Here is a 13,750-nt window from a genome sequence, read left to right as displayed (position 1 = left end):
AGCCAAAAAATAAATGAATAAATTTATTTTTTAAAAAAAAGAATTAAATGACTGGATTTTAGTTTTGGTCACAAGTTTGCCATTTTATTCTTAGTCTTTTACAGTACAATAGCCCCTTCTTTGTAAAACAGTATAATAACAGAAAGAAATTTTAAAGATTTGCCTCTAAGCCACACTGATTATTTTCACTTCTTTCTGTTTCTCTTCCCGGCACAATTCATATGCATCCCTTTAAAAAAAAAAAATTGTGTCTTGTGTACTTTACATCATTACAGAATGTTTCTGTATGGTTTTAAAAGCGATTACTTATAATGGCTATATGGTATTTAGTTAAGTTGATATGGATGCCATCATTTACTTAGCCACCACTTTTTTACTTCATATTTGAGAAGTTTTAAGAATTTAAAATAGGGACTTCCCTGGCCGTCCAGTGGTTAAGACTCCATGCTTCCACTGCTGGGGGCGCAGGTTTGATCCATGGTTAGGGAAGTTCGGCATGCCTTGCAGTGTGGCCAAAACAAAAAAAAGGATTTTAAATAAGACTATATTGAATGCATCCCCGTGTGTAGCTTTTTTCCTTTTTTTACAGCTTTATCAAGATCTAATTCCCATACCATACGACTCACCCTTTAAAGTGTACACTCCAGTGGTTGTTGGTATATTCGCAGCGTCACCACTGCGAATATACCAACTGTGGCCGTCACCACAATCAGTTTTAGATCATTTCCATCCTCCCATGTCCATCAGCAGTCACCCCTCATTTCCCCCAACCCTAGGCAACCACCAATCTACTTTCCATCTCTATAGATTTGCCTATTCTAGACGTTTCATGTAAATGGACTTATCCAACCTGGGGTCTTTTTTCCCATTTGAAAAATTGTGAAAAAATATAAATTTGCCATTTTTAAGTGGCATTAAGTACATTCATATTGTGTGCAACCATCACCACCATCATCTCCAGAACGTTTTCATTTTCCCAAACTGAAATGCTACCCCATTAAACCCTCACTCCCCACCCCTCCCCTAGGCCTCGGCCCGCACCCTTCTACTTCCTGTCTCTATGGATTTGTCCCCTTGAGATCTCTCCTGTAAGTGGTATCATGCAGTACGTGTCCTTCTGTGTCTGACTTCTTTCTTTTTTTTTTTAAATAAATTTATTTATTTTTGGCTGCGTTGGGTCTTTGTTGCTACGCGCAGGCTTTCTCTAGTTGCAGTGAGTGGGGGCTGCTCTTCGTTGCGGTGTGCGGGCTTCTCATTGCGGTGGCCTCTCTTGTTGCGGAGCATGGGCTCTAGGCACGCAGGCTTCAGTAGTTGTGGCACGCGGGCTCAGTAGTTGCGGCTCACGGGCTCTAGAGCGCAGGCTCAGTAGTTGTGGCGCACGGGCTTAGTTGCTCCGCGGCATGTGGGATCTTCCCGGCGCAGGGCTGGAGCCCGTGTCCCCTGCGCCCCCAGGGAGCCCCGTCTGACTTCTTTCAGTTGGCACAGTGCCTCAGGGTCCATCCATGTTGGAACACACATGCATTTCTTTCCTTTTTATTGCCAAGTATTATTCCATTTTATGGATCTTCATCTGTTCTTCAGTTGATGGACATGGGTTATTTCAGCGTTTTGGCTGTTATGAATAGTGCTGCCATGACGTTCAGGTGCAGGTGTTCGTGTGGAAAGATGTCTTCATGTCTCTTGGGTGACCCAGGGGTGCAGTTGCTGGGCTGGGTAGCTTTTTTATTTGAAATATCCCTTTAAGCTAAGAGGCCTAAAAAGATTGTTAGGTCAAAGGACAAGAATCTTTTACAACATGCCCCTGGATGTCTGTTGTTTTTCCAGAAGGTTCTTAAAGGTGTGTGGCCGCCAGGGAGGTGATGCCCTGGTCTCCCGATAGCCATCCCAGCAGTGGGCATCGTTCTTTTAAAAGTGTGTGTTGATTCAGGAGTAGGAATTTCGCTTCGTTGCTCCGACGCGGGTATTTGTTCTTATCCGCTGCTCTTCCTCCTTGGGCTAGACCTCCAGGTGGGAAACATCTGCTAACGTGTGAGCCCCATTCGAGGGGTTGTTTTCGCCTGGTCCCCACAGAAGCTGTGAGCGGGTGGCCAGGAGCCTGTTCCTCTGGACCTGGTTCCGGGGGCCGGCTCTTTGCAGGAATGGGGCCACACACTCAGGCTTCACCGAGCACAGCCGGGGTGAGCCCTGGGGAACTTGGGGGAGGCTTCCTCCAGGCTGGGAGTTTTGTAATTGGTCTTTGAGGCTGGAAGGAGACCTTCCTTTTTGGTGTCGTTCATGGTGACGGCTGTGGTCCCTGGCTAGTCTCGTTGGCTGATGGGTGCCTGGCCGGTGGGGTGCAGCCTGTCCTGGTCGTGGTCCTGTCGGTCCACACACTAGGAGCACCCTAAAAGCCGTGGAGGCGACTCCTCTGCCTTCCTGAGCTCCCGTCCTCCGGCTTGGGCCCTCGGGGTCACCGTGATCTGTCTCCACCACACGCTGTCCTGTCGCTGCTCTTGCAGGAAGCCTGCCTCTCAGAGGACAGGGGGCTGTTCCCAGCCGCGGCCCCTCCTCCTGCAGGCCCGGGGGGCGGGGGGGGGGCCTCTGCGGGCCTCCATCCGCATGGCGCTCCCCCGCACTCGCTGGGTCACGGTGTGCGTGCCTCCTGCCTGCTTCTGTTCTGTGCCTGCCAGTGCTCTGGCGCGGAGGCCCCTCAGGCAGTTTGGGCTTGAACTGGGAAGCCTTCAGTGGCTCCGTGGCTCGGCCCCTTGCCCTCGCCTCTGCCCTGGGGGTGCGCATGGGCGAGGCCAGCAGCCCCAGAGCCGCAGGTCAGCTCGATTCCCTGCAGCTCTGACCAGAGCACCAGCCCCCCACCGGACCTTTCTCTTCCCGTCAACCGGCCCAGCGGCCTGGCTGTCGGATAAACAGCAGGAGACCCCGGCGGCCCCGCGCTCGCGGCCTGGCCCGGCTCCTGCAGAGCCCTGCGCCCCCAGCTGCCCACCCGGCCCTAAGTCGGCGCCCCCAGCCCCCGTCCCGCGCCCGCCTGTACCTACTCGGGAAACGCTCCATCGGGTGCCCCGTGTCTATGCCTCTAGAGGACACACCCACGTGCACCTAAGCTGTGGACCCCCAAGGGGGGGTCTCAGTTAAAAAGAACTTGGGTCAGCAGCCTGGGGCCTGTGAGGCTGACAGGCGTCTCCTCTCTGCTGCGGGCTGGCCTGAAGGGCCCCTTTGTTGGGGGAGGGGAGCGTGTGGTGTCCTGATTAGGCTGGCGTGGAGTTGGGGCTCGGACAGAGCTGCCCCTTGGAACCGAGCTCTCCAGGTGGGAGAGTAGGTTAGTGATTTTGTGAATTTGTCAGTCTTTAAAGAAAATAGGAAATTAAAAAGAGAAGACTAAATGCAGTGTGGTATTCTGGATTGGATCCTGGACAAAAAGGGCATTTTAGCGGAAAAACGGAGAAATCCGAATAAAGCCTGGAGTTTAGTTAGTAGTTCTCTGCCGATGTTAATTTTTCAGTTTTGACATGTGAGCAGTGGTTCTGTAAGATGTTAACATTAGCAGGAACTGGGAGAAGGGCACATAGGGACCCTTACACAATCTCTGCGACTTCTCAGTAAATCTGAAATTATTCCAATATTAAAAGTTTATTAACGAAAAAAGGAAGAACAAGGAGAGAGTTGACCTGGCAGCTGATTGCACTTGATCCCTCACCCCCGCTGCCTGTACACTTCTCGGCCCAGGCCTTCTCAGCTCCACCTGGGAAATCAGGAGGGCAGGCTGTGGCCGGGGACAGGGGCCCTGGCTGCTCTCGAGGCCCCAGCCTTGTCTGTGGGTGTCGGGGTCCCAGGCTGCGTGCGCCAGGGTGACCTTGGTCGCTGCTCCCTGCAGGCGGTGTGCTGTCGCTGTCGGGCTGATCACCCCTCGGCCTCACTTTCTTCCCCTCTGAGACGGGCTGCCCTCCATGGGGGCGGGTCTGGGGTACATAAGACGAGTCTGTGAAGAGCCCGGCCCAACAAAAGGTGTGCTCGCTGGACACCGGATTCCCTCCCCTTGCGCTCCTTCCGTGCGAGAGGAGTGCGCACCGGTGCCTTGACAACGCGAGGTCACAGGTGGCAGCTCTGAGGGTGAGACGTGGCCGGTGGGGCACGGGCAGCCTACCCAGGGCCCATGTCCAGAGTCGGGAGATGTGACATGTGTCGTGAGTGACTCGTAGGCAATCTTACCGGCTGGGCTCTGAGACCTGGGAGCTTCAGCGTTTGGATCCCTGAGGAAACGGTGCCTCTGCCTCGCAGGTGGGCCGGGCCGTTGGGCGCTTCCTTCCGGAAGGGGAGCCCCTGTGGCGCAGAAACCCAGAAATCAGGAAGCTGGGTATCTGCAGGCTCCTGGGCATCAAGCGGCCGGGGTGGCTGGTGGGCGGCTGTTTACCTGTAGGTGGCAGTGGTGACATGGGAATGCGAGGGAAGGGTGTGGGGGGCCATGTCATGGGGGCGGGGCGGGGGGAGGCCACTGAGTCATGGGCTCTGCAGTGCTTCCCGTTTCGTGCTTAGTTCATTTCACAGCTGCCACGTGAGAAAACCCGCTGTGATTATCGCATCTTAGAGATGACGGAAAGCCTTAAAGAGGTTGAGTTCCGGGGGTCACACAGTAATTGGCTGAAGTTTGAAGCCACCAAAGCGTGGGTTCCAACTCCCTGCTCAGACTCCACAGTCATGCCTGTTTCTCCTGCTTCTGAGCCCAGAGGGAGACCCTGGGGACAGCTGGCGCCCAACGCTGATCTCCCCAGGCCACCCAGGGCGCGGCGCCCAGGGCCGCAGAGGGTGTGCAGTCATCGGTGCTTGGCATCACAGGCCAGGCCAGGCCCTGCCGCGGATGCGGAGACGTGCTGCCTTCGTGCAGCTGCAGGTTTAGACGGGAAGCCAGGTACCCCCACGGTTTGTTACGGCCATCACATTGGGAGAACCTCCCAGAACAGAGTTGGAACAGCCTTGAGAACTTGGCCCTTGCATGGACTGTACCGTCAGGTGCTGGCGCCTGTCAGAAGCATCCCTAGGGATGGTAACTAAGGAGGCTGTGGGGAGGACGTGGCGGCAACAGTAGACATGGGCAGGCTGGCGGGGGCGAAGGCTTTCCAGGCCGGAGAAGTCCAAGTAACCTCCTGGGGGCGGGACGCAGATACAAGGCCCCTTGGCTGGCAGAGTCCTCTGGACCCGGATGTGGCTCCCGCTTTCACACTCGGGCAGGTAACCTACCTTTTCCTGAAATCAGGGCTCAGCTCCGATGGGTCTCCTCTTCCCTTCATTTGCCCTCACAGTGATGATCGGGTTTGGTGAAGTTCTATGTAAGCCCAGGAATGCTAACTTTCACCACTTCTATTCAACATGGTACTAGGAGTCCTTGCTGGAGCAATTACAGCAGAAAAGAAATAAAGGACGTCCAAATGGGAAAGAAAGAAGTAAAATTATCTCTGTTCACAGATGACATAACCTTGTATGTAGAAAACCTAAATATTTCATTTAAAAAAAAAGTGTTAGAATTAATAGATTCAGCAAAGCTTCAGGATAAAAAAATCAACACTCAAGAATCAGCTGTATTTCTATACACTAACACTGAACAATCTGAAAAGGAAATTGAGAAAACAATTTCATTTATAATAGCATGAAAAAGAATAGAATCCCTAGGAATTAACCAAGGAGGTAAGAGACGCATACACTGAAAACTACAAAACATTGCTGAAAGGAAGGAAAGAAGATAAATACATGGAAAGACAACCCATATTCATGGGTTGAAGACTTAATACTTTTAAGATGACAGTACTACCCAAAGTGGTCTGCAGATTCAATGAAATCCGCATCGAAAGCCCACCAGCATTTTTTGCAGAAATAAAAAACTCCATCCGAAAATTCATATGGAACCTCGGGGGACTCCAAATAGCCAAAATAACCTTGAAAAAGAAGCACAAAGTTAGAGGACTCAACTTTCCTGATTTCCGAATTTACAGTAATCAGAACAGCGTGGCACTGGCATAAGGACAGATGTACACCAATGGGATAGAATAGAGAGCCTGGAAATAAATCTTCCCATATATGCTCAACTGATTTTTGACATGGGTGCCAAGACCATTTAGTGGGAAAAAGACAGTCTTTCCAACAGATGGTGCTGGGAAAACTGGATATCCCCATGTAAAAGAATGAAGTGGGACCCATACCTTATACCATATAGAAAACTTAACTCAAAATAGGGCAAAGACCTAAACATAAGAGCTAAAACTATAAACGTTTTAGGAGAAAACAGGGGGATAGCTTCATGACACTGGATTTAGCAATGATTTCTTGGATATGACACCAAAAGAAAAAAATAGATAAATCAGACTTAATCAAAATTGGAAACTTTTGTGCATGAAAGGACATTATCAAAAGAGGAAAACACAGCCCACAAAATGGGAGAAAATATTTGCAAAGCATGTATCTGATAAAGGATTAATTTCCAGAATATATAAATAACTTCTAGGGACTTCCCTGGTGGCGCAGTGGTTAAGAATCTGCCTGCCAGTGCAGGGGACGCGGACAGGATCGAGCCCTGGTCCGGGAAGGTCCCACATGCCACGGAGCAACTAAGCCCGTGTGCCACAACTACTGAGCCTGTGCTCTAGAGCCTGTGTGCCACAACTACTGAGCGTGTGTGCCACAACTACTGGAGCCCACGTGCCTAGAGCCCGTGCTCCTCAACAAAGAGCAGGCCCCGCTCACCACAACTAGAGAAAGCCCGCACACAGCAACGAAGACCCAACACAGCCAAAAATGAATAAATAAATAAAAATTAAATAACTTCTACAACTCAACAACAAAAAACCAAACTACCCAATTTAAAAATGGACTTGAATAGACATTTACCCAAGGAAGATATACGGTTGGTCAATAAGCATGTGAAAAGGTGCTCAACATCACTAAGTCATGAGGAAATGCAAATCAAGACTGTGATGAGATACAAAATAACAAGGAGACGAGGGTGTGGAGAAATTGGAACCCTTGTGCACTGCCGCTGGGAGCATAAAATGGTGCAGCCGCTGTGGGAAACAGTCTGGCAGTTCCTCAAAAAGTTAAACATAGCATCACCGTATGACCACCAATCCCACTTCTAGGTATACACCCAAAAGAACGGAAGGCAGGGACTCAAACCGGTAATTGCACACCCACGTTCATAGCAGCATCGTTCACAGTAGCCAAAAGGTGGAAACAGCCCATACAGATGAATAAACAAAGTGTGGACCCCAATGGAGTATTATCCAGCCTTAGAAAAGAAGAAAATCCTGACACTTGCTCCAACATGGATGAATCTTGAGGAAACTATGCTTCGTGAAATAAGCCAGTCACAAAAAGGACAAATATCGTATGAATCCACTTACGTGAGGTACTTAGAGGGGTCGCTTCATAAAGACAGAAAGCAGAAGGGTGGGTGCCAGCAGCTGGGGGAGGGGGATGGGAGTGAGGGTTTAATGGAGACAGAGTTTCAGTTTGGGAAGATGAATAATTTCTGGAGATGATGGCGGTGACGGTTGCACAGCAATATGCATGTACGTAATGCCACTGAGCTGTGCGTTTAGAAATGGTTAAGGTGGTAAATTTTATGTTATGTATATTTTACCACACACACACACAAAATCATGGGGGACTTCCCTGGTGGTCCAGTAGTTAAGACACCGAGCTCCCAATGTAGGGGGCCCGGGTTCAATCCCTGGTCGGGGAACTAGATTCCACATGCCGCAACTAAGAGTCCACGTGCCGCAACTAAAGATCCCACGTGCCACAACTAAGATCGCACGTGCCGCAACTAAGACCCAGAGCAGCCAAATAAATAAATATTATTTTAAAAATCACCAAAAAAAGAAGAAAAGAAATCATAGGCCAATGTACTGTCAGAGTGGGGTAGGGGACTGGGGGGATCAGAGATCACTGAGACCTGTTACCTCATTTGGCGGGAAGCAACACCTAGAGAAGGAACCAGAGAAGAAAAGGGAAGCAGAGTCCAGGAGCTCAGGGTTAACGTGGCAGAGCCAGGACTGGAGCCAGGGTCCTCGAGCTGCAGGGCAGGGACTCGGTCTGTCTTGTCTCCTGCTGTTTCCCCATGCCCAGCCCTCAGTGGCTGTTAGCTGGAGGGCTGTGTCCCGTTCCTTCCCCGGGGTGGGACCCCCAGCCCCCTGGCGCTGTTGGAACACGTCTGTCTGTCCCTGCCTCGTGCCCACAGGTTCTGGTGGGAAGGCACAGGGCGGGACCCAGGCAGGGGTGTCTCACCTGCAGCCAAGGTTGGAAGCAAGTTCTCCATCACCACCACCCCCCACCGCCCTCTCCAGCTGCGGGGTAGGGGAGAGGGGCTTACCCAGTCCCTGAGGACTTCACACCAGCTCTGGCTGGTTCTTCCTGGCTTGTCTTGTCCTATGTGCCCTGCTCACAGGGACTTGCCGTGGTCTGTCACAGTTGGTGGGCAGGGGCGGGGTTGCCACTCACTTCCCCATGGCCCCGTGGCACTAGGGCCCAGGGATCGGGGCCCCAGTGCTGTGGCTGGACTGGGTCACGACTGGCCGTCTCCCTCTCCCTGCCCACAGGTCAAGGACGGTGCAGGGCACTTCTCAGGCTGCTAATCTCAAGTACGTGGCATGGGGACCACGGGGTTTTATTTTGCCTTAAAGTTCCAGAGGAAGCTGCCTCTGTAGTCTGCGGGCTGTTCAGATGTACTTTATCTGCCTTTTAAGAGGGGTGAAGGAGGAGTGGGGCCTGCTGGCGTAGAAAAGGACATCCCATAAAGCAGGGGCGAGGCTCTCCAGTGGAAGAGGACCAGCTGCAATTAACATTCACAGGGCAGGTTAGGAATCTGGAGCGAGCGGCCACCATGGCTCTGAGTACAGTGTTGGGGTTGATTTTTCTTTCCCCCTGGCTGGTCTGTGCCCACCTGCCCCGCTAGCATGTAGCAGTGCGGAATCCAGATGGCTGCTTCCGTCCTCGGTGCGTATCATCAGATGAGCTTCTTGCCCATCCGGACCCCCTTTCCTCCGTTCTCCACACCGGGCACGAAGCAACCCGGAACGCTGTTTCTTTGCGCCGGCACCTCTGGGCTCCTTCTCACACTCTTGATTGTTGGGGAGGTAGAAAATTTGGCTGTTTTTTTCCGCCATTCTCACCAGAAGAATGTTGCTGAATGCAAAAATGCTAATCCAGCCTCTTCCGCCTTCTGGGGCTGGCTGCTTCTGAAGTTGCTCCATTTCACAGCAGAGTGTGGACGTCCGCAGCCAAGAAACCAAGCCACTGGGTCTCGAGGCTCCTCCCAGCAGGACCACCTGGGATTTCCCACTGCGTGGGAGGGGTGAGGGGTGGGCTGCTGGAGAAAAGCCCTGCTGGGAGAGGGCACTGTCATGGCTGGCAGGGTCGAGCGGCCCCCGACCGGGTATCAAACCCGTGCCCCCTGCAGTGGAAGCGCGGAGCCTTAACCGCTGGACCGCTAGGGAAGTCCCAGGGTCGACCTTCAAGGCGCCCTGGCCCCCAGCCCGCACCAGGCAGGAGGCAGCCTTTTCTGAATGGAGAAAATGCCATGGCAACAGCATCAGGATGACATACTCTTTTACGCTGAAGGTTTAATGGGAGCTGTGTCTGCCCCTTCACAGCCCTGTCCAGCCCTGCCCTGCCCAGGCCTGCTCAGCCCCTGGTCATTAGCATATCACCGGGGACCTCTAAAAGGTCAGCCCTTTGCAGCCCGGGTCACTGGTGCTTTGATCTTTCTCCATCCCAAGGGCTAGCTGGCGGGAATGACTTGGCCCTTGTCCCCTGGAGCATTGTGTTTCTGCTGTTGCACCAGGATTTATCTTCTGTTTTGACAATTTATGTGATAAAAGAAATGAGCCTGAACTTTGCGTCCTCTGGCCTGGGGACAGGACGGAGGGAGGGAGCCCATGGGAGTGGCCACAGTTGCAGGGCAATCAGATCCAACTCAGTTCTGTTGCTGGGGGAATTCTTTTATGAGGAGAGGAAAACGAGAACTGATTTGAGCTCCTTTGTCAGCCGTACCTCCTTCATCTGTCTCAGCCGAGCCAAATACCCACAGCTGTATTTCTGTGGCATATCCAGCAAAATGAAAAGAAAGAAGCATTCTTTGGGGGTTGGTTCTTTATAATCAAAAGGAGTATCTATCTTTTAGCTTGAAAACTCAGAATGCCGGTAACTGAATAGAAAGCGCTGACCCCGAGGATGGGTTCTCATGCCTTTGACCCCCTTCCCAGTGCCGGGGGAGGGGGAGGTTCATGGACTCTGCTGCTACCCCTAACTCGGATGTGAGGTTCATTGACTGAACGTTTCCTCTGTTAAGCCTCCAAGACAGTGTCCCCGTGGCCCTGCCACGGTGCCACTGCTGCTCTCTCTTCCCGAGCCTGTGCCGTGGCCCGTGCTGTGACTGGCCAGACCACCGGCAGAGGGCGGCCCTTTGGCCAGCTGGCCTGTCCCTTCGCTGGCTCCGTAGGGTCGCAGGCAGGACGGCTTTATCAGGAGGCCACTGGTCATTAGCACCCCTGCTGTGTGATCCCTGCTGTGTGGACACCTTGAAGGGGAGGGCCCTTCAGAGAGGCGAGTGGCCGGACGAGCGGGGAGTGGGGTGGGGTGGGGGTGGAGGCAAGGGTCGTCCCGACGCTGCCTCGTTCTGCCCTCACCTGGAGCAGCCTCTGCCCTCCGTCTTCCCTTCTCTAGACTGGACGGTGCTTTGGCCATTCCTCCTGCGTGCCTGTCCCTGCTCTCCCCCGATCAAATGCTCCTGCCAAGTGGCACCGTGGGCTCTCTGGTGGTTGAGACCCCCGCCCAGCCCACCGCACGCAGGGGCTCATCAGGGGTGACTCTCACCGCTTGGGGGCAGGTTTGCTCGTTCGCGGGTAGGGAGTCTTTGGGTGCCCAGGGTGACAAATAAAGGGGGTGAAAAGTTTGGGGATATAGCCTTTTCGGTAAAAATTAAAGCAGTGAGGCTTTTTCCATACAGAATGAAGTAGCAGTAGCTGTTTGGAGTTTGTGCTCACCGCTTGTAAGGACAGCCTTCGTTTGGGCGTGTGAGTTCCAGGGTGTTGTGTACAAAACGAGCGTCCCTTCTCCGCAGCTGCCTCCGGTAAAACAAGGCCACTTCCAACACGTACAGAGGTCGCGGGGTTTTTATGGAGTGTCAGTGGAAGTGCGGGTTGTTTGAAGCTTTTGTTGAAAGGGGGGTCATGGTCTCCCTCTCGAGAATTGTGCAGTTAGGATGGGGCAGGCTTGGAATTCAGCTAAGATCCCAACGTTGGGTCCAAACTCGCCTGTGCTGACTGCTGAGGCCATATCAGCAAATGCCTAGGCGTTAGAGACAGACAGACCTGAGACCGGATGTCAGTGCCACCAGCTCAGCTATGCGATCCCGGCCAAGGACCCAACCTCTGAGCCTCACTTCCTTCTTTCTAAATGTGGGAGAGAATCACGCCTACCTTAGGGGGATTTTTTTTTTTTTAATTTTTAATTGTGTTAAAATACACATAACAAAATTGGCCATCTTCACCATTTTTAGTGTTAAATACATTCACATTGTTGTGCAACCGCTCTCTAGACCTTTTTCATCTTGCAAAACCGAAGCTCTGTCCGCATTCAGCAGCAACTCACCGCCTCCTTCCCCCAGCCTCTGGCACCCACCATTCTACTTTCTCTCTGTGAACCTGACTACTTTAGGATGCTCAAATAAGTGGAATCACACAGTATTTATCTTTTTGTATCTGGCTTGTTTCACTCAGCATAATATCCTTGAGGTTCTATTCACGTTGGAGCAGGTGTCAGAATTTCCTTCCTTTTTAAGGCTGAATAATATTCCATTGTGTGAACCTACCACGTTTTGTTTATCCATCATCTGTGTCTAGACACCTGGGTTGCTTCCTGGCTATTGTGAATAATGCGGCTGTGAACATGAATGTGAAAATACCTCTTTGAGATCCTACTTTCAACTCTTTTGAAACTCTTTTTGGGTGTGTACCCAAAAGCGGAATTTCTGGATCATATGGTAGTTCTCTTTTTGATAATTTGAGGACCTGCCATTTTTTTTTTTTTTTTCTTTTTTTTTTGCAGTACGCGGGCCTCTCACTGTTGTGGCCTCTCCCGCTGCGGAGCACAGGCTCCGGACGTGCAGGCTCAGTGGCCATGGCTCACGGGCCCAGCCGCTCCGCGGCACGTGGGATCTTCCCGGACCGGGGCGTGAACCCGTGTTCCCTGCATCAGCAGGCAGACTCTCAACCACTGTGCCACCAGGGAAGCCCCCTGCCATATTTTTTATAAGGGCTATATCATTTTCCATTCCCACCAACAGTGCACAAGCAGTTTCTCCACATCCTCTCCAGCACTTGTTATTTTCTGTTTTTTTTTAATATATATTTTATTTATGGCTGTTTTATGTAACTGGATCTTCATTGTGGCACAAGGGGTCTTTTAGTTGCGGCATGCGGGCTTCTTAGTTGTGTCACGCATGTGAGATCTAGTTCCCCCACCAGGGATCGAACCTGGGCCCCCTGCATTGGAAGCGCAGAGTCTTAGCCACTGGACCACCAGGGGAGTCCCTATTTTCTGTTTTTTTTGATAGCAGCCATCCTAGTGGGTGTGAGGTGGTATCTCGTTGTTTTGATTTGCATTTCCCTAATGACTAGTGATTTTTAACACTTTTTTTTTCATGGATTTGTTGGCTATTTGTATATCTTTTTTGGAGAAATGTCTGTTCAGGTCTTCTTTATTTATTCTAAAGGATACTAACTCCTTCTCAGATTTGCAAATATTTTCTAACATTCCGTAGGTTACTCCGTTTTTACTCTGTTGATTGTGTCCTTTAATGCACAGAAAGTTTTAAATTTTTGTGCAGTCCGGTTTATCTATTTTTTCTTCCGTTGCCTGTGCTTTTGTTGTCACATCCATGAGTGAAATCATTGCCACACCCGATGTCATGAAGCCTTTCCCCTGCGTTCTCTTCTGAGAGTTCTAGCTCATGGGAGTTTGGTGAATGAAGGGCAGGCTTAGGAGTCAGCCCCCGGCCCCCCTCCCAGGTATTCCCGTGGGAGCAGCACCCAGAGGTGCTGTCGGCTCAGCCCATCTGCCTGGTGGGAGAGTGGGGTGGGTCCGGGTCCCTCCTCTTCCCTGCCGGGGTCCTTATTCCAGGAGAAGTGTAAGCCAGTTTTCTTTCTGAATTTGCAGAAAAGGCTACAGACGGCTCCCTGCAGAGTGAGGACTGGACACTGAACATGGAGATCTGCGACATCATCAATGAGACGGAGGAAGGGTGCGTGTCCCCCACCCAGGGCAGGCGGGCGGCAGGCCGCTCGAGTCGGTCTGTGTGCAGCCCGCTGCCCTGATGTCTGACAAGTGGTTTTCCTCACCGTCCTCCCCCCGCCCACAGTCAGAGCAGTGACCGCCTCTTGATCACAAGGGGAATGGCGTTGCTTGGCTTCGGGGTCCCCTGCAGCACGATCCCCACCTCCTCCCGCCTTCCGCAGCCCTGCGGACTGGCTGGAGTCCCAGGAGGGAGAGGCCCCCGGGGTCTGTGGGGTAGTGGAGGGCGGGGCGCGGGGCAGACTTGTGAGGCCCAGCCCCCCCCCACCCTGCGCTGCCGGGTCTGTTCTTGCTGCTGCATTCACGTCCTCTTCTGCATCACAGGTACATTCCGTGTGTACTGCTTCCAAAGTAGTCGGTATGTGGCCCTCTGTCCACACCGTAAAAATGGAATTTACGGTAGCCACGCCCTCTTAAACCC

At 52.1% G+C, this 13,750-nt stretch overlaps 1 protein-coding gene across 10 annotated transcripts in view; it reads left to right on the top strand.

Annotated features, from left to right (window-relative positions):
• The window catches only part of TOM1L2 (target of myb1 like 2 membrane trafficking protein), an 83,927-nt gene that overhangs the window by 30,217 nt on the left and 39,960 nt on the right, over positions 1-13,750 (top strand). For 9 of the 10 annotated variants that reach the window (XR_004347315.1, XR_004347317.1, XR_004347316.1 and 6 more), the window contains exon 2: positions 13,195-13,279. The exons of the other annotated variant lie outside the window; for it this stretch is intronic. Coding sequence is in view for 6 of the 9 variants with exons in the window: in XM_032615724.1 (XP_032471615.1) it covers positions 13,195-13,279 (85 nt within the window). In the remaining 3 variants the exon portion in view is untranslated. The remainder of the gene's footprint in view (positions 1-13,194; positions 13,280-13,750) is intronic. 10 annotated transcript variants of the gene reach the window in all.

The sequence above is a fragment of the Phocoena sinus genome, chromosome 20 (genome assembly GCF_008692025.1).
Source record: "Phocoena sinus isolate mPhoSin1 chromosome 20, mPhoSin1.pri, whole genome shotgun sequence".
NCBI lineage: Eukaryota > Metazoa > Chordata > Mammalia > Artiodactyla > Phocoenidae > Phocoena > Phocoena sinus.
This window is presented reverse-complemented; position numbering and strand designations above follow the sequence as displayed.